This window comes from Ixodes scapularis, unplaced genomic scaffold, assembly GCF_016920785.2.
Source record: "Ixodes scapularis isolate PalLabHiFi unplaced genomic scaffold, ASM1692078v2 PGA_scaffold7__128_contigs__length_106722199, whole genome shotgun sequence".
Taxonomy (NCBI): domain Eukaryota; kingdom Metazoa; phylum Arthropoda; class Arachnida; order Ixodida; family Ixodidae; genus Ixodes; species Ixodes scapularis.
In genome coordinates, this window is record NW_024609882.1 from 90,116,157 (window position 1) to 90,136,570 (window position 20,414).

The window sequence follows — 20,414 nt, forward strand, 5'->3', positions numbered from 1 at the left end:
CGTGAGACTAGCAACTTGTCCTTGACCTCTCCGTTCTTGGTGAGCCAATCTAAATTTGCCGGCGATGGGTAGCTTTATGGAGACGATTCTTGTATGCCGAGATCCTGCTACCCCCACACTGGCAAAACTAGCGTACATCTTTGTACTGCCACTACATGCAGTTTTGGTGCTTGGAGGCATTGAAAACTAATTATCTTGTCTTACTGTACGCAATAAGAACAATATCATTCTAAGAGATCAGTGGAGATGGGCAGGATTGATAAGTTGATTGCATACACGGTGCTAAAGAAGTTTATATTGGCGAGGAACGCCTTCATACGATGATGCTCCATGGCGATCTTGGTGCAACTGGATTAGAATGGCCCTCTCGAAGCTTGGATGATACAAATTGGCCGAAATGGATACTGCCATGGCAACGAACGCCGAGGTTTTCAACGTCTGTGCCTGTGTCCAAGTAGCAGGCAGGGGAGGCAATGGCGCTACTTCCCCAGGATCCAGGGACTGTAGTTCCACCCACACGTAGTTCTACACACATTTGTGCAGCATAGTACACCTATGCACCAACCAATTTTTTCATTGTTCTTTTTATTTCTTTTTTATTTTATTAGTCTAAGTATTTTTTAATTATTATTGTGAATAACATTTTCATAAAAAGCTCAAGCTGCATGTGCATAAATTTTTCTTTACAGTTTTTCACTTTAGTTTTTCTTTCGAGTTTTAATTTTTGACCTCCTCCTTTTCTTTCTCTATTTCTTCATTGAGATCTCACCTGACAGTAACGCTTGTCCTGTCCAGTGTTCCAGTCGTCCTTATCATTCAATCTAACTGTTTTTAAAACGTCAACCAAATTCTGCGTGAAAAAAAAAAAAAGTTTGATTTCGCCGCCTTGCGAGGCTATGCAAGACGGCGGGACATCGCCGCCTGCTGAGATTGGTGGACGGCGTGGCGCCGACTGGTCGCAGCAGACGACGGTGTCCCGGTCTCTTCGTCCCGCCATCTTGCATGCCTCCCCCCAAGAATGTCCTGGGGACGTTGGTGGGACGTCCGTGCCAGCCGAGAGTGAGTCCCCGTGCTCTCCCTGCCCCGCAGACGTTCTACCCGGTGAACCTGCTGCGCAACGTGGCCCTGCAGCAGGTGAACACGCCCTTCGTCTTCCTCACGGACATCGACTTCCTGCCCATGCACGGCCTCTACGAGTACCTCAAGCGCTCCGTCTTTGCCCTGGGGCTGGAGTCCGCACGCAAGGTGGGGGAGCCTAGCCGCGGGGGAGCCTGCACCTACCCGGGAGGAAGAGACGCAAGGGCCATCAGTCGATATAGGGTGTCCACAAGGAATCCCTGCGATCATAAAGGAGCTGGAAAAATCGGCACCCGCACATACAATGTTCAAACTTTTCCCGACACTGCAGTCATGCAATGTGCACGAGGCTGGTGGGGGAAAATGCGGATGGTAGCAGACGGAAAAATTACGCGGGCATCTTTTCGCACCACCGCACTTGCTGTGTGCTCGAAGATTTTCTAAAATTTACCGATTGAGTGGTTTTTGATGACTTTCACCAAGTTTATAATGGAACTATACGTCTATCTTCACTAATTAAAAGTTGACAATTTTTTGTGAATTGAAGTCTTTTGCATTCTCGTGTACATTGTGTTAGTATATTAGTTCCATCATCCTCGTTAGCCTTTTGCACTGCGCGAATGTGCCAAAGTTTCTATGCGCTTTGATTTATGCCTGGCAAATTTTCCCGGTAACAATTATTGCGCGACGTCATAATTACCGTAGCTCAATATTCAATTTCAAATTGAACGATGTGTGTTCAGCCAACTTTGGGTTTTTGATGCTGACTCTAACGTTCATTTGCATTTAAATTCTTACTTAGGTTTATTCATTTAGATTTGGCTCGTTTATAATTACTATTTTTCTTCCTGGCCCTCGAGAATGCTACAGATGCCTCATCCGGCGCCTTAGCCAAGAAGTTGGGAGACCTCCGTTATAGAGACTTTTTCTGTTCACAAACACAAGCCGTCTTTTCGCCCCCAAAGATACTCTCCGGTCGCCCCATTTAGGCAGACTTTCCGAGCCTGTTGATGTAAAATATTCTGGGACGATGGAGTTTTATGGAAATCACGAATTTGGGGATCTAGCGAGGTCCTTCTGCTGCGCCGTAAAACAGATGAGAGGGGATTGGTCGTCAAGCGGGGCTATGAAAAAACCTCCAACAAATCTCTCGCTAATGAGTCCTTTAGCTATTTACCTGGAGAACTGCTCTTCAAATATTTCACGAACCTTGCAACAACCGGTGCTAAGGTGGGGATTGTGTGTCTTTCCATTTGACCGAAAGCTCGCAAACAAATGAATTGCCAACAGCGCCTCCTTCCAGCGTTGCGATTGCACACTCGAAAATGTTCGCCTAAATGCAAAACTGCGCACCGCGGGAAGTGTCGCTATTTGTTCCGTCTTTGGCAAACTATAAACGTTACATTGACGCACCGTTTCGCTTTCTGGGACTTAGTTCTGAAATTAGACGCTCCGCGCAGGTAACGTGTGCGGGATGGTCACTTTGCGTGTTGGCTGCTCTGGCAGCGGTAGGACTCTTCCAATTCAGACTTACACTTGGGAGGTTTTAGTTCCCAGAATGAAAGCTCGCGATCCACGGAGAAGCTCCATAAGGTACCTCCGGTTCAAAATCTGAAACCACCGTGGACGTGCCAAAATAAAATCCGACGGAAGCAAAGGGAGGAATTTTTGCCTTCCCTCTTTCCGTCTGATGCTTCAGGACCTGAGCAGTGTGCAAGCGCTGTGCAGAGGAAGAAACAAGCTGTGCATTTTGACCCTTTCTTTAGGCCATTCGTTTGAACACAAAACTCGACCGCCGGATTTTTGAAACAAATTTCTGCCATTAAAGGGTTAAACAGAAAGAATGCTTTATGTACTTGGGGCAGAGGTGATATATGGCAGAGGAAATTGGGGACATCGTTCAGGTTGCTCTGGGGGATCCTAGGAACCCAGTTTGAACGCCCCTTCGTGGTGTGCAGGCCCTGATTGTGCCCGCGTTCGAGACCCAGCGCTACCGGCTGAGCTTCCCCAAGTCCAAGGCGGAGCTGCTCTCCATGCTGGACATGGGGACCCTCTTCACCTTCAGGTGGGCTTGGCAGTGAGAGTCGCCTTCTCCGCGTGCATTTTGAGGCCGGTGGAAGCGTTGGTACGAAGATCTGTTCTTGCACGCAGTGTGTATGGCGGGGGTATTAAACGCGCGGCCCGCGACTCGCTGGGATGGCACCCGCAGGCAACCAACTACGAGTCCTGGTTTATGTCTCCAGCACTAGACGTAGCATGCGCCATGGTGATCTCATCTCGCCGATTCACTTTCACTCGAAAACTAGTTCTTCGCTTTTAACATATTCATATAGTTTTTACTTATCTGTGTTCATTTGTGGTTTGTTTCGCTTTATGTTTTGCTTCCCAGTTTTATGTAATGTGCAACAATTCCGCTTCTAGGCTGCGGGCGTGAGCTCTTTGTCGAAGTATGCATCTCGGCTGCGTGAACTCTCGGTCAGCAGGAGCAACTGACGAAGATAGAGCTACGAGCTTGGGATTCTCGCCTTAAAAAAAATATCACCCAAAAAAGACAAGCATGGGTGTTGTAATAGAAATCGTCAAAAAAAGCAAGAACTGCCAGATGAACTCTTTAAAGGGGCGGTGCAACGATTTTATGATTAAAACAATTTGCATCTCGTCATTTTTACGTTGTTTATCGTATCCCAGAGGATAGAGAAAACACTTCCTTTATTAAAAATGTCGCGATTCCGCTGCATAATCGCAAAGCAAAAGTCGAGCTTTTTCCCCCACCTGCAGCCCCAAATGGCAGCCGAAGGAACTACGGCGGAAAGATTACGTGACCTCGCTCGGCTCTAAGCTGCAGCATAGCGCCCGCTAATGTACGCAGAGAGAGGGAGGGGATGCGTCCTCCGAGATAGCACACGGGAAGCTACACGGCACACCGAATGACGTCACTGGGAGTGCGACCTGGGAGTGCGACCCTGAAGACTGGGAGTGAGTTGAGGGGTGCCCGAAATGCCAATCTTTATCTTTTTTTTACGCAACAACTAGGACACGCAGGCGAAATCGGTTTTCTGTTCTTTACTTCAGAAGTGTCAGGGGGCAACTTCCAGAAATCTTTGACCGAAGTCCGAAAATTGTTGCACCGCCCCTTTAAGAGACATATTGAGCCTGGTTAATTCCTGAGTGAATTGAAAAACAAGAACGACAGAGCACTTGCTCTCTTGTCCTATTAAATATGTGAGCACGTTAGTGGGGAGGTGTCCTTTTAATCATTGTTATCATATCAGGTCAGGGCCCAAAGTAGTCATATAAACAAATCAAATCTAAAAATGTCACTGACAAAACTGAGCTTACAAAAAGCATAGAGCACAACGTCTCTTTGAATCGGTCAATGTTGGCCCTCGGCCTCCCCAGTGTCGGCTATTGGCCCCCACTCTCAAATGAGTTTGAGACCACTGGTGTATGGGGATGGAGTTTCAGAAAAAAATCTAGAACAAAAATATAATAATGTGCAATGCTCGGACACTATATTTAGAGGCAAGCATTTCAATCCAAGCTCCTGGGTTCAATCCCCTCCCCTGCATGTTTGGATCTGGACCAGCAACGTACTGGCGTGCGGTCATGTGTCATTACGGTGTGATGCACATTAAAGGGATAGGGAAACGAAATTTCAGCGCTCATTTTCTGGCTTTAATGTGTTGCATGTTGCACCCTAACCTCAAAAACACCAGTCTTCCGTTGAAAAGCACAAGAAAACTAATTTTAAAGCTAAATAAACGATCTTCAATGTGCACCTGGTGGATGCATGCGGAGCCTATTTGGGAGGTAGTCTAGCAACGTTGTGGAATCTGCTACGTAGTCGTGACGTACCAGATTTCTTCGGAGCAGCGCCGCTCTTTGGTATTTCAACGTTTTCCTTCTTAGCTTTCCTCCTGAACTCACAAATCGCGCATTGTACCAAGCGGTCCAAGAAGACGAAACGGAAGGACTCCCTTCTTTCTCGCAACCTCGTTAGTGCAACCGGACACAGCCATTCTCCCCCTAGAAGATTAGCCCGTCACTCAAAACTCGAACAAAAGTTGCTTTCCCCACCTCATTCAGCACTAAGCTGACAGTGTTGTGGGAGCTATGTGCTCCTTGGGCCAGCCACATGCTCGTCACCCCACGGGTACTTAGAACGGCTCGGTTGTAACGCGCTGACGCTATTGACACCACCGCAACGCTGACAACGCCACCAAGGGCAAAGCTCATAATCACGCCACGTCACGAACGCGGGGTATCTTTTTTTTCTGTTTTTGTTTGCGCCGGATATCCCATGATGCATCGGGCTCTCCGCTCGCTTCTCTTCGAGCACTTGCTCGAGTGCACCGTTTGGAACGAAAAATATGGCCAATCGTTCAAAATACAAACGTGCGATTATCATTTACGGTTATTATCCGTCATGATTGACTCATTTACGAACGAAATCTGAATATTTCAATTTTGGTTTCCGTACCCGTTTAAAGACCCCGGGCTAGTAGTGGTACTGCATGTGGTGTTGGAGTGTTTAGGGATTGCTTAGATTGAGGATTAAAGCGTGGGTATTAACATTCCTTTATTCCGCCATTTTCGATACACCAATGTTGCCAACCGTGTATACACAAACTCAACTCTGTTACGTCACAGCGCGGTGGTGGCGCGTCGGGCGCACTTCCGGTCTGGGGCTGTGGGCGGAAGTCCCCATGTGAGACGTGTATTCCTGCGTTGTTTTGAAAGGAACCAGACAACGACCTCCTTTCTCGTCAAAACGCCACGACTGGGACTGTACCAGAAGAGTCGAGAAAGGTTTGAAGGTCAGTTTTCATATGCTCGATTCGTCCAAGAACTTGGATATGTGCCGTGAAAATGAAAAACCAGACGCCGTCGGACCACGATTGCTTGGGCGGGAAACATTTGGGGTTGAATTCACGGATACTTGTGGTCATCAGATCTATTTGTTTTGTTCCAACATAAACGCCGGAAAACCGTCAAGTTGTGCGGACCACCTGCGGACTACGTTTAGCGCGTCTTCAAGTTCAAACGGCTGCCTGATTGTTCGAACTGTCGTCTGCTCTTTCAAACTTTTCTGCTTGTCGTCTGCTCTTTTAGACGAGACCGGCCCGTAGACCAAATGTTGGCCCAGTACTTGCGATAAGAAGTAAGTGCAGGCCTCAAAAGACTTAAGTTTGAAGGTTGGTAAGCAGGCTCGACGTAAACAGTAGATCCAAGGAGATGTTGATCATTGTTACCAGCGGCCATCACCGACTTGTAATGCCTGATTCACTTGGTCGGATTCTGCTTGTGATTTTCAGTATCGACGTCGACCATCTCAGCCACGGTCACGCTTTTGCAGCCCGAGCGACGTCGCGACTGAAAATTTCGAGTGAAATCTTACCGTGCGAATCAGACAACCACCCAACGAGCCATAAAGTATCGGTGGTTAACACACTCCTATCAAGGGCAACAAACCTTTGCTCAACTGATTCTGACCGACGAAAGGAAGAAGAAACCATCATTTGCGACCTCAAGAAGAACGGATACACGGGCAGCTTCATACACCGCATTGCCCGTCGTCAAAACCGAAGCCGACAACACCGCCAGTCACAGGTTGATACGAAACGCCGGCCAACCACGCGCATCAGCGTCCCATACATCAAGGGAACAAGTGAAGCGCTGGCACGGGTGCTAGCAAAGGAGGGCATTCCGATGGCCCACAAGCCAGTTTCAACCCTTGGACGCTTTATGCCACGACCAAAAGATCGGCCCCCTGAAGAGAAAGCGCAAGGTGTGGTGTACAAGATTCCCTGCGCGGAGTGCCCATCCTCGTACGTCGGGGAAACAAAGAGCTATCATGAACGGATTCTTCAACACAAGGCTGATGTGCGCAACTTCGATCAAGAGCGCAGCGCGGTTGCTGAACACTGTGAAAAAAATGACCACCGCATTGACTTTCTAAACACATGTATCCTGGACATCGAAACTAATCCTCGCCAGAGGCTCTTCCTTGAATCTTGGCACATTCAGACCACGCCAACAAACATTAATAGGTCTCTTGGCACACTGCCATCTGTGTATGGGAACGGACTCCACCAGTTGTCTTCAAAAAACGATCAAACAGGAAGAAGATGGGATCGTGCATATTCGCCTCCGTCATAGAGGAAAAGGAAGATTGCGGCTCCTTTCCTCCATAGTCGCCCCTGAAGAAGAAGCCGAACCGGCTTCGAAACGTTGGGCCCCTGATTTAGGGATTGGTTGGTCGTCGTATTTTAATAATCATTTCCCCAACCAGACAGACTTCTGTTTAATGTTTACTTTTAACTCCGGGTAAATGCATTTCTTTAGTTCATAGCAGAACGACGCAGCGAGATGCACACTGTGCTGTAGGCTGAGAGTGTCTGGTAGCCCCTGGAAACAGCCGTCTCCGTCAATGAAACTTCATCCGTTCAAGCGGGCTTTGGCGGTTGGACTTCGTACGAGTTCTTATATGCGTATTTGCGGTACATGCCTGAGCACGACGCCGGATACTAGCAATATATATTGCCTGAGATCGGTCGCATTGCCTTCCGTGCTGAGTGAGCTTCGTAGGGTGCTTCTAATGCGAAAGCATTAACGGTCTCATGGACCGAGCTGACGTCATCAGTCTGAAGCGCGAAAACGGCAGATAGTTTCCTTCGGTTCCATTGGCTGACGCGTCGACGGGGCTTCCATTGGCCGCTGCACTCGTCAGTTTCCACGAGCGCTCACCCCATGGTGCTGCGTGTCCATCAGCGCGGAGCGTCCGAGGTCACCAGGGGAGCACACGCGCCGACTGGCGATGAAAAGTATGCAACAGACTAAAAAGGGAGCAGACGAGCGGCGTGCGTGCTTTCGCATTCACAACTCATAAGGAGTGCTTAGGTGTACCTCAATCTTTTTCCTTTGACAAAAGGTACGCCGAAAGCACCCTAAAAAGGTTTGCAATTTATAAAGCATGGTTACTGTGGCGCGCCCCCATCAGCCGTGGGTGCGTCTTCATCAGTGGAGGAGTGCCACAGCACCTTGTCGTGCCATATTGGCATCTGATACAGTGTAGACCGCATATAACGTATGTCGCGGGAATCGCGAAAATCCGCACTATAAGCGGTACCGCGTTATAACCAAAACATCAATTTTTCAGGCCAAAATACATGCCATGAGACAACCTACCTTTGTAAAAGAATTTATTTTATGTTAGATGAAAAATAAAGCTTAGTTTGAGAAAAGTCTTTATTTCACCAGACTAGTACACATCTCTCTCAAGTGTGTCACACATTTTGAAAGAAATAAGCGGCTTTTGCCTGGCGCAGCCTTTTAACGGCGTCGCGGGTTGCGGACGGACGTTGCGAGCTTTCAGGATTGCTAACCCTAATCACTTTTCTCCGGAGATGAAAACGCGTGAAAATTCGCATCCTTCATACGGTACGCGCCAGAAAAATACCTTGAACTTGAGCACAGGCATGAAATGCTCCAAATAAGAAATCCGGGCGATGTTCGAAAACACAAATGCTTAGAAAGCACCACTTTAGCCGAAGTAAACAAACACGACGACACGGGCGTTTCTGCCGTCTTGAGAGCGCCGCCACATCGCCGCACGAGTAGGTGGATCTTCCCCTCTAGTACGTGCTGGGTTATCATAGCGACACACAACGAAAATTCACTGTCAAGGATAGCGTTCTTACGCGGAACGATGAGATGAACGCTACAACCGACGCCATGTTTGCGGACAGAAGTTGCCGGCCCGCGATTGGCATGCAACGCTGTGCAACGCGCGCGAACACTTCTCGACCTGCGATTGGTCTGTCGTTTCGGTTGTTTGTTTCCAATGCAGCGGAGGGATGCACGCACATGAACGACACGTGCGTGCGTCCTTCCGTCGCTATGGCAAATGAAGCCTCTCTCTTCGCTTCTCCGAGCAACCTCCTTGCCCCGCGAGTGCCGTTTGCGGTTCGCGCCGTTATCTAGTGTCGCTCAGGGAAGCGTGCTCGCCGCTCCGGTCGTCGGCGCGGTCGGCGGGCTGTGCCAGAAACCGCACTATAACCGGTATTTCCCTTCGCGCGCCTGCATTTTAAGCGGTATGTAATTACATGGAGTTCTATGGGAGGCGAACCGGTGGTTTAAAAAAACCGCGTTATACCCGGTCCTGCACTATAAGCGGTTACGTTGTAAGTGGTCTATACTGTATGACATTTGCACAAAGTGTGTAAATCCAAAAAGTTTACTCGGGTGCTACGGGAAAGGATACAGGAGGTTGCGGATGCAGCAGATTTGCGTTTCGCGATTCTAATGACCCGTGAAAACCCGCCGATAACTCGCATCTCACGGGAACGGATATCGAGGACGCAGCAGGTTCAAATTTCAAGGTGCAATGAACACGCGGTAACCCGCTATAAACATGCCTGTCACCGGAACCAATATCGCGCATGCAGATCATGGACAAAAACGCATAGAATCTGCTTCAAACTCGTATCTTACGGGAACGTATACTGCAGTTGGCAAACGCAGCATAATCGTATTTCACGATGCAATATACGAACTCGCGTGAAATCTAGGTCGCGCGTGCAGATCGCAAACAAAAAGGCTCAAGGTACACCTAAGCACTTCTTATGAGTTACGAATGCGAGAGCATGGTTCCTCCGCTCCCTTATTTCATCTGGGGCATACTTGCGTCGACGGTTGAGCGTGCGCGCTTCTCGCCACGCTGACCTTGGGCCGGAGCGGTGGAGCCGCTGCCTTGTGGACACGCAGCGCCATGGGGAGGCGCTAATGGAAACTGACGCGCGGCAGCTTCGTATCACTGCCATTTTGCGTGGTTTTATGCGTGGTTTCAAAGCTGGGATGCCTCAGGTAGGGCTTTGGGAATTTATCTGCCGTTTGGCGCAGCTCGTGACGTTGGCTCGCTCCATGGGGCAGTTAATGCTTTTGCATTGAACCCTCTATGAACTCGCTTTTGAGAAGTGTCATTACAGCAAGTTCTGCGGTTAATGCGATTCCCCCCGCACATTCTGTGACATCCGACGGGAAATGGGGGGGTGGGCGATGTTTCGGAATTTTTATGCGACGGATATTTAGCCAGAAAAACGAGATGGGCGATCTCTCGGGGGCGAGCGTTCTCTCGGAACTTTACGGTAGCTTGGTTAGGCTCGGTTACGTCAGGTTAGGCTCTGTTTTCTGAAGTGTGCCCTGCCCGTTGTGTGCAGGTACCACGTGTGGCAGAAGGGGCACGCCCCGACCAACTTTGCCAAGTGGCGCACGGCCACCACGCCGTACCGGGTCGCCTGGGAGGCCAACTTCGAGCCCTACGTCGTCGTCAAGCGCGACGTGCCGGAGTACGACAGGCGCTTCGTGGGCTTCGGCTGGAACAAGGTGTGCCCGTGCAGGCCAACCCCGTTTGGCGGCCTTAGTCGAGCCGCAGCTTCTGCCGTTGCAGTACGGCGTCTCCGACTGGCGCGTCCCATTCCACGCATTTTCGCCAAAAGTAGTTTAGAAATGGTTACAAACGACATTGCAGGAGCCAGATTGTCAAGCCGTCGGTTTTGGGGATTCTGGTAGTTGGCACGAGAAGTCCCGGCAAGAAAGTTGGAGCGAACACTATTTCGCTGTTGTCGCAGTGTCCCGTAGCTTCCGTGGACAGTTTGCTTGAAAAGAGACTTGTGGCAGAACGGGAATCTGCCGATTCCACCAGCACTGCCGAGGCAAGCTGGGCAGAAATGGAGGAACCACTTTTTAAGGACGCTCCAAACGCACCAGTCAGAGACACGTTCCAAGGACGACAGTTGCAGTTTCCCGACTGACCTTCCACTTTGCAACGAAGATTTGGCACAAATATCTCGCGGTAATAAAAATAAGAAGGGAGCTAAAACCAGGGGCAGTTCTTGGAAAAAGTATGTCCCCTCTTTGAGCAGTTTTGTTTCTTCGAAGCAAGTGTGGGATCGGCCTTGGAAGATCAGGGGAGAGTATCGGTTTTTCAGAATACCCCTTTTTCCCTCAGCAACATCCCTGAAAGAACGAGCAAATGTTTTTGGTGAACACTTCCATGAAGTCTCTAACTCAGCCAGCTGTAGTGAACCCCTTTAGGGGGGGCACTGGCTAAAGATTTAACTTCTAAACTGCTCAAGTTATTGCAAAAAAATTTGCAGGGGAGACTTAATGTCACATGTAGGTGTACTGTGCAAACTTTCAGCTCTTTAGGACAACTTTACATTCCTGCGTAAGAACATGTGTCACTCTTCATTAAGAAATCTATGATATGCAAATGAAGCTATTAAGCACCATCTTGACTGCTAGAATATAAGGTGGGGGTTGTGGAACTTTGGGCCATCTAGTTTTATGACTCTAATACAGTGAACTTTCGTTAGTTCCACTTCAGTTATTTCGACTTTTCGTTTAATTCGATCGCGTTCAAAAGTCTTGGCAAGCGCCCATGCATTTCTATGGGAGGAAAAATTCGATAGTTTGAACTCGGGAAGACTCCGCATCGGATAATTCGTGCCAAGCGAATGCGCGCGGTCTCACATTGCACGGCACCACAGCAGAAAAACCACAAACATACGGCGAAACACGGGCCCTTTGCTGCAAAGCCAAACGTGCACAAATATGCGCCTGCTCCTCTACGCTGTTGAGATGGACCGTAGCGAATGATACGAACCAGCATAACCGATCTGGTGTAGCGCGGAGAACATAGCACGTGATTGGGCGCGGATACAGCGTGCACCAGTGGCAAGCACTCTCAAAGCGCTTTCTGTAGCATCGTGTGCGGTCCATCTTGCACGCCGGAAAACGCAAACTCTCTTTTCCTTTTTTTTTTTTTTTATTTTTTTTTGTTGTTGACAGTCTGGCTGTCCAGCGTCAAAGTCAACTCCTAAAACTTTATTTTTTTGTTGTTATTTTTTTGTAGTGCGCGATTTTCTGAGAACGTGACGCTTGCTCTCTGCAGCATGCTTTTAGACACGCGTTTTAAGCGCAGACGGCAGCAGATCATCCGTGAGTACTTTGGACACTAAAAGGAAGTTTAACTTTAGCCGTTTTTCTGTCCTTTTTTTAATTTGATCATTCGGATAATTAGACCAAATTTCAAGGTCCCGTCAAAGCCGAATTAACAAATGTTTACTGTATAAGTATTTCAGGAAGAGTGGGCACCTCGAAATGTGAGCTGCATATCTATTCTATGTCAATGTTAGAAAACATGTCTTTTTTTTTTTCCATGAGGACTTCAACTTAAAACAAAATCAAGTAGATAGCCCAATTCCCCAGTAAATTTTAGCTCAGAAACATCTTGATTGTGGTGTCCAAATACTTTTACCTTTGAACAAAAGATTCCTTGGTATGAAATTTGCAGCAAAAACCAAAACTGAAAAAAATGCATTCAACCATTGAACTATTTGGCATATGGTTACCAAATTTAGTCTAAAATGAAAAAACTAAAAAATGAATATTTTTTTTCTTAATTTTACATTTAGGCCCATGTCCCCCTTTAAGAGGTTTATATCGGCAGCAGAAAAACTAGCTATTTCTTTGTCTGGTGCTCAGGGTATTCCTTATAACGAGCTATTTACACGGCGTCGGCTTGAATTGGTTCTCGGCGTCAAAAAAGAATCTGCGGCTGGGCCGGATAGGATTCAATACGAGATGCTAAAAAGACTCACCTGAACCTGTAAACAGTTTGTTCACCTTTTTTTAAATTTATTGTGGGATGCTGAATGTTTTTCCCATGTTGGAAAAGGGGCACACATAATCCCTCTATTGAAACCCAGCAAAGACTCCTCTTTAACGACGAGCTACCGCCCAGTTGCATTGACAAGCTGCCTGGGCTAAACCTATGAGAGACTCATTAACCACCGTCTTGTACATTTTTTGAGAGGCAGAGGGTGTTTTCGACAGAAATCAGTGCGGCTTCTGAGCGGATCACTCTACGGTTGACCACCTTGTCCGCCTGGAATCTTCTATTCTGGAAGCATTTGTCTATTGCCAGCATGGTGTTTCTGTCTTCTTTGATCTACAAAAGGCTTACGATACGACTTTTAAATATAGGATCGTTCGAGACTTGTACTCATACGGTGTCCGAGGTCGCGTGCTTCGCTGCATTTTAAGCTTCTTAGTTGGGTTGTAGCTTCCAAGTGCGATTGGTCTCTATCCTGTCGGGTGTTTTTTTCCAGGAGAATGGGATCCCTCAGGGTGGAGCATTAAGCGTTACTCTTTGCTGTAAAGACCAATAGTCTGGTTAAGGTTATACCACCATCTGTATCCTATTCAATGTGCATGGGCAATGTGCAGATATTGTTTTCTTCTTGTAACTTGTCCAGCTGTGAACGGCCATTGCACCTCACAATTAATAACATGAGCAAGTGGGCCGATCAAAATGGCTTTAGGTTCTCTCCCGGAAAGACAATCTGTGTTCCGTATTCACTCCGCTGTTGCCTGTCTCCAGATCCAGTGTTGCACTTGAATGACGTTGCTATATCTGTAAAGGAGGCAGCGGCGTAGACTTTCCATCTTCCGGGGGGGGGGAGTTGCCCAGTTTGTTTTACATGGGCAATTATCGGTAGTTCATTTTAGGGGGTACATTTTACAGCGTATGTATATCGCCATGGGTCCATCGCTGTGTGTGTTATTTTGTTTACATGCCACTACTAGAAGCTCGTTACATGGCATGTAAACGGCGTTTCGGTAAGAATCATGGCCCGGGGGGGGGCTCTGCCCCCCCTCCCCCGGATCTCACCAGGCAAGGCATGAGCCCCGATGCCCCCCCCATAGTCTAAGCCTATGAAAGGAGGCACACAAGTTTCTAGGGATAATGTTTAATAACAAACTAACATTTATACCCGGTGAACAAAAGCTCTCCAGACAGAAACTGGCTGCATTTTTCATAGACCGGACAAAAGCTTACCAGACAAAAACCGAATTTGCCACAGTTGCGGACAAAAGCTTACCAGACATAAACCCCTCTTATTATTCACAGGTCTGGACTAAAGCTAACTGGCCAAATGCTTACCGGACAAAACTCACCCATTTTTCGGCAAAACCAAGCAAAAATGTATGTGTAAATATATCAGCTTGAACTTTAGAACTAAAATAGAACACGAAGAAAGAAAGGACAGGATAGGACGCACAGCTGTCCTATCCTGTCCTTTCTTTCTTTGTGTTCTAGTTTAATTCTAAAGTTCAAGCGGATATATTTACAAGTATGTACCAACAAGCTCAACTCTTAACCGTTATTCAAACAAAAACTTACCTTGTCTGGTGTTTGGCGGAGTGAGGTTCGGGTCGGGTCACCCTGGGTACAACGCCGCGGGGAACTCTGGGATGGGGCACCCGGGCGGCGAGTAGTCTGTTTTCATTGGGCCGCTTGAGCTGGACGCTACGGAGCAAGTCGCTCCCCATGTTGGTTGCGGAATAAAGACACGTTCCGTACCAAAGTCTCCCCTTTGTCGGCGGACACACAACATAAAGTGGCGACGAGGACTTTCGACCGACCACCCATGCGAGCAGAACTCGAGCAGCAACTGGTGGACGCCGTGTAGGCCTGAGAAGACAGCAACTCCGGCGGGTACGGAGGAGCAAGCGACGCAGCGGAATGGTGCAGAGCCATGGCCAAGTTCGGGCAAGTCGAACATTTTGACGCTTCGTTGTGCTCATGGTCGTCATACGAAGAAAGACTAGCGTCGTTTTTGAGAGCGAACCATGTGCCGGAAACCGACCAGGTTGACGCCTTTTTAAGCCTAATTGGGCCTACGGCGTACAACTTACTCAAGTCGCTAACAGCTCCTCAGCTACCAGTAACGAAGTCCTTCGACGAGCTAACGCAGCTACTACGAGACCATCTAGAACCCAAGCCGTCTGTTATTGCAGAGCGAGCCAGATTTCATCGCCGAATTCAAGAGGAGGGTGAGACTATTGCGCAGTTCGTCGCCGCACTAAGGACGCTCGCACGAACATGCGACTTTGGCACGTTTTTGGATGAGTCATTGCGTGACCGGTTCGTTTGCGGAATGCGCCGCATGGATATTCAGCGAGCACTTTCGCCGAAGATAAGACGTTGACCTTTCAGAAAGCGGTTGACCGGGCCGTGGCTTTGGAGACAGCGATAAAAAGCACATCCGAGGTGCACGGGTCTGGTGGCAACAGCGACCAAGTGGAAAGCGCCAGCGGCCACAAGTTGAAAGGTGACAAGGAAGATACTAAGAAGCGAGGGGTGGCTTGTTACCATTGCGGGTCAAGCAAGCATCTCGCACGCACGTGCATACACAGCGAGGCGACCTGTTACAAATGCCAGAAAGTGGGGCATATTCAGCGAGCATGCCGCTCAATTCAGGAGAGGAAGCCGCAAGGAAGGAAGAAGTCGCTGAAAACTTTAACGGTGACTAAGGACGCCCATGTCAACCGCATTACAGCTCCAAAAGACCAGCCATTGACGGTAGAAGTGCTGGTTGAGAATTCGCCGGTGACAATGGAAATCGATGCCGGAGCGGCGGTATCAGTCATCTCAAAGCAGCAGTACCGTGAGAGGTTTGCGGCATTGAACTTGAAGCCGACGGCGCTGCGGTTGAAGACGTACACCGGGGAAACTGTCAAGCCCTGTGGAGTTCTGGAAGTTAAAGTTTTGCATCAAGAGGAAACAAGAGTCCTGCCATTGTATGTCCTGAATCAGTCAGGGCCACCACTTCTTGGCCGGGAGTGGCTACAGAGGCTGCGGTTGAACTGGAAGCAAGTGACGGGCTTCAACAATCTTCAGAGGAGCACACAAGGGGCAAGTCCGATGCCAGTGGACAAGTTGCAAGTATTACTAGACAGGTATCAGGCCATCATCAAGGACGAACTGGGGAAGATCTCTGGAGAGGAGGCGAGGCTGTTCCTTAAAGAAGGAAGTCATCACAAGTTTTTGAAGGCCAGGAGTGTACCCTTTGCATTGGTTCCAGCTGTAGAAAAGGAACTGTCGAACCTAGAAGCCCTTGTTGTCATCACACCGACAACCAGTAGCGAGTTTGCGACACCATTAGTGCCTGTTCCCAAGAAGGATGGCACCATACGATTGTGCTGCGATTACAAGATGACATTGAATCCGATGTTGGATGTTGAGCGTTATCCCTTGCCGAGAGTAGATGAGCTCTTCGCAGTGTTGGCGGGAGGTCAGAGTTTTTCAAAAATCGACCTCAACAGAGCATATCAGCAGGTTGTCATGAGTGAGGAGGCCCGACGATTACTGACCATCACGACACACAAAGGCCTATACCTCATGAATCGCCTACCTTTTGGAATAGCGTCGGCCCCGGCAATTTCCCAGAGGGTAATGGATAACATGCTCAAAGGAATCCCAGGGGTGGCATGTTATTTGGATGACGTGCTAATTACCGGAAAATCGCAGGAGGAGCATCTAAGAAGTCTGGAGGAGGTGTTCAAGCGTTTTGCGGAACGAGGCGTTCGCATCAAGCGAGAAAAGTGTGCCTTCTTCCAGGATCAGTTGCAGTACCTGGGACATGTGATAAGTCCTGAAGGAATAAGGACGTCGGAGGAGAAGGTGGCTGCTATCGTAAAGGCACCAGCACCAGCAGACGTGTCGCAGCTGAGATCGCTTCTGGGAGCCGTGAACTACCGTATTTACTCGCACAATGAACGCACTCGCGTAATGAACGCACCCCCCAAGTCGGCTATCAAAATTTTGACTTTTTTTTTCACTCGCGTAATAAACGCACCCCCAACTGGGACGTCAAAATTTTGAACCCCCTCCCCAACGCGCGCGAAATGAACGCACTTTTCTCTCCTGGTGCAGCGAGGTCGCCAATGCATGGGCAGCGTGGGCGAACAAAACGCTTTGGAAAAGGCGTTAAAAAAATTTGCAAATGTCCAGCGGAAGCAAAAAAAAAAACATGGAGAAGAGCTTCTTTTTTTTTGCACAGCGCAGTCTGGACTTGGGGTTCGCACGCCGCCGCGCGCAAGGAGGTAAGAAAGAGAAGCGCTCTAAGCGAACGACACAGCTTGCGAAAGGCGGCAAAAAGAAAAAAAAAAACACGGAACTAAAGAGAAAACAAAACCAGAGGAGCGTTTCCTTCTTCTTCTACCTTTTTTTTTTTTTTTTTTTTTTTTTTTTTGCACAGCGCAGTTTGGTTACGGGGGTCGCGCGCCGCGCGCAAGGAGGTAAGAAAGGGGAGCGGAGAAGCCCTCTAAGCAAACAAAACAGTTGCGAAAGGCGGCAAAAAAGAACCAAAAAAAAAACCAGGGAACTGAGAAAAAATCAAAAGAGGAGCTTTTTTTTTTTTCTTTTTTGCACAGCGCAGTTTGGTTAGGGTCGTGCGTCGCGCACCGCGCGCAAGGAGACAAGAAAGATAAGCGGAGAGCCCTCGCCTAAGCAAACAAAACAGCTTGCGAAACGCGGACAAAAAAAAAAAAAAAAAACCAAGGAACCAGAAAAAAGAAAACAAAGAGGAATATTTTTTTTTGCACAGCTTAGGTTACGGGGTCGGGCGCCCTGCAAAGAGATATGAAGTTACTTCGATTTTCAGGATAAAAGGTCTGTTCATTATGGTTCATTATGCCGGACACAAAACTTTTACTTCGCGTAATGAACGCACCCCCCAACTTTGCATCGATTTTTCGGAAAAAAAAGTGCGTTCATTCTGCGAGTAAATACGGTACTACGGCAAGTTTGTTCCTCAACTGGCAACCATAGTGGCTCCACTCTACAAGCTACTGCATCAAGATGTGAAGTGGCACTGGGACCGTACATGTCAAGAGGCCTTCCAACGAGTCAAAAAGTTGCTGATGTCCTCAGAAGTGCTTGTACACTACGACCCAACAGCACCCTTACAACTGGCGTGTGACGCATCATCTTACGGTGTCGGAGCTGTGTTGTCTCACATATTGGAAGATGGAACTGCGCGGCCAGTCGCATCCGCGTCACGGACACTGACGTCTGCAGAAAAAGGGTACAGCCAGTTGGAAAAGGAAGCGCTGGCGTTGCTGTTTGGAGTGAAGAAGTTTCACTTTTACCTTTATGGACGCACGTTTAAGCTTGTGACGGACCATAAGCCCTTGCAGACTATTTTTGGACCAAAAATTGGGATCCTGGCAATGGCGGCTGCACGTCTGCAAAGGTGGGCAGTGACCCTGTCTGCCTACAGGTATTCCTTGGTGTTCAAGCGGTCGACTGAGAATGTTGAAGCGGACTGTTTCTCCAGACTTCCAGTGGAAGGGCGGCAAGAGAGTGACGAAAAAGTGGAGTCTTTTTGTTCCTTAAGATTACTGTCCTTGCCGGTGGACAGTCGGGACATCGCAAGAGAAACCACACGAGACCCGTTGCTGAGGCGGGTGTACGACTACGTCTTGAAGGGGTGGCCTCCTTACGTGGGAGACCAAGCGCTGAAACCTTGGTTTCAACGTAACACGGAGCTGTCGGCACAACAGGGCTGCCTTATGTTAGGACTGCGAGTGGTAGTGCCGGAAAAGCTACGGAGCGTGCTGCTGGACGAAATCCATGAAGGGCATCCAGGAGTAGTGCGAGCCAAGGAGCTAGCTAGGTGTTATTTTTGGTGGCCCTCAGTGGACCAGGATGTGGAAAACCATGTGAAGGCGTGTGAGCAGTGTCAGCAACAGCGTAATCTGCCTACGCAAGCGCCTTTGCATCCTTGGTCGTGGCCCACCAAACCATGGCAGCGGGTACATGTAGACTACGCTAGACCATTTCGAGGAGCTATGTTTTTGGTAATTGTGGATGCCCACTCAAAATGGCCAGAGGTGTTTATTATGCAAGCGACAACCTCGGCAAAGACTATTGAAAGGCTACAGGAGGTGTTTGCGCGTTTTGGAATGCCCGAGACGTTGGTTTCTGACAACGGTACACAGTTTACGTCAAACGAGTTCAAGGACTTTCTAAAACGAATCGGAACACGTCATGTGTTAACAGCACCGTATCACCCCAGTAGCAACGGCCTGGCGGAGAGATTTGTGCAAACCTTAAAATCGGCGCTGTGCAAGGGAGTTGCCTCGGAGCCACTGCAGCAGACCTTAGGAAAGTTTTTGCAAACCTACCGAAACATTCCACATGCAACAACGGGGGAGGCGCCAGCAGTTTTGTTTTTGGGAAGACGCCTTCGCACTAGACTGGATGTTCTCAAGCCATCTGTAGAAAACAGAGTGGCCAGGCATCAGTTCCGCCAGATGTTGCAAAGAAGCTGCCGTACCCGAGAGTTTAAAATAAAGGACCGGGTACGTGTGTGGAACCCCCATCGGGGAGACAAGTGGCTAAAGGCAACTATACTGTCAAGGAGCGGTCCTGTCTCGTACAAGCTGCGTGTGTACCGGGACCATGACACAGTCATCTGGCGACGCCATCAGGATCACATTCGGCAGGAGGGGGACCAGGAAGTTGGAACGCCGGCGTCGCGGGAGGAAGATGGAGCTAGCTTCATACCGCAAGCTTTAAGTACGGCAAGCCAAGTGCAGCCTCCCCCTGCCAGCCCACCTACAAGTGCCTCAACGGACCCGGGGTCGACCAGTATTTCAAGGCCTCGAACGCCGACTCAGCGCTATCCAACAAGAGTGCGCTGCCCTCCTGATCGTTATTCACCGGGGGACTGACCTAAGGGGGACTTTCTCAATCAAGTGCGGAAGAATGTGGTGTTTGGCGGAGTGAGGTTCGGGTCGGGTCACCCTGGGTACAACGCCGCGGGGAACTCTGGGATGGGGCACCCGGGCGGCGAGTAGTCTGTTTTCATTGGGCCGCTTGAGCTGGACGCTACGGAGCAAGTCGCTCCCCATGTTGGTTGCGGAATAAAGACACGTTCCGTACCAAAGTCTCTCCTTGTCGGCGGACACACAACACCTTGTTTTTTTGTTTTTTTTGTTATTGGGACAAAAGTTTTGTTAGGTGTAAAACACGCTGGGCTACCCTGTGGGCATGCGTGACAGTCGATCCAGAACATTGTTATTTGAACCGTATCTAACTAAACACGGAGATGAAAGTTTTACAGAGTTTGTTGGAGTAAGCCTCTTAATGTTTTTATTCCGCGTGCATTACACTCTAAGGTGGCTGTGGGACACGCAGAAGATTCAATGGCAGAGCTGACACCGAAGGACCAGATCGACTCTATAGCGCTTTTACGGTACGAGTATCGGAGACTCGAAAATTTCTCTGCCTAATTTTCCTCCGCCTAATGACAGCACCTTCTTTCGATTTATTTTTCTCTGCTGCAAGTACTCAACTTTGATTTTGGGCAAGTCTTGCATTTTCTTTGATTCAGCTCCTTTTTATGAGTTTTCATATTATTTGAGTCTGTCGAGCTTTTGTTCAACTCTAGGGAAAATCTGGGAGTTTTTGTCTGGCGACT

At 48.7% G+C, this 20,414-nt stretch overlaps 1 protein-coding gene across 1 annotated transcript in view; it reads left to right on the plus strand.

Moving 5' to 3' along the window:
- LOC8024924 (LARGE xylosyl- and glucuronyltransferase 1) overlaps positions 1 to 20,414 on the plus strand; it is a 121,873-nt gene that overhangs the window by 93,758 nt on the left and 7,701 nt on the right. The window contains exons 14-16 of the mRNA XM_040211030.3: positions 1,090 to 1,245; positions 3,036 to 3,142; positions 10,296 to 10,461. Coding sequence (XP_040066964.1) covers positions 1,090 to 1,245; positions 3,036 to 3,142; positions 10,296 to 10,461 — 429 coding nt within the window. The remainder of the gene's footprint in view (positions 1 to 1,089; positions 1,246 to 3,035; positions 3,143 to 10,295; positions 10,462 to 20,414) is intronic.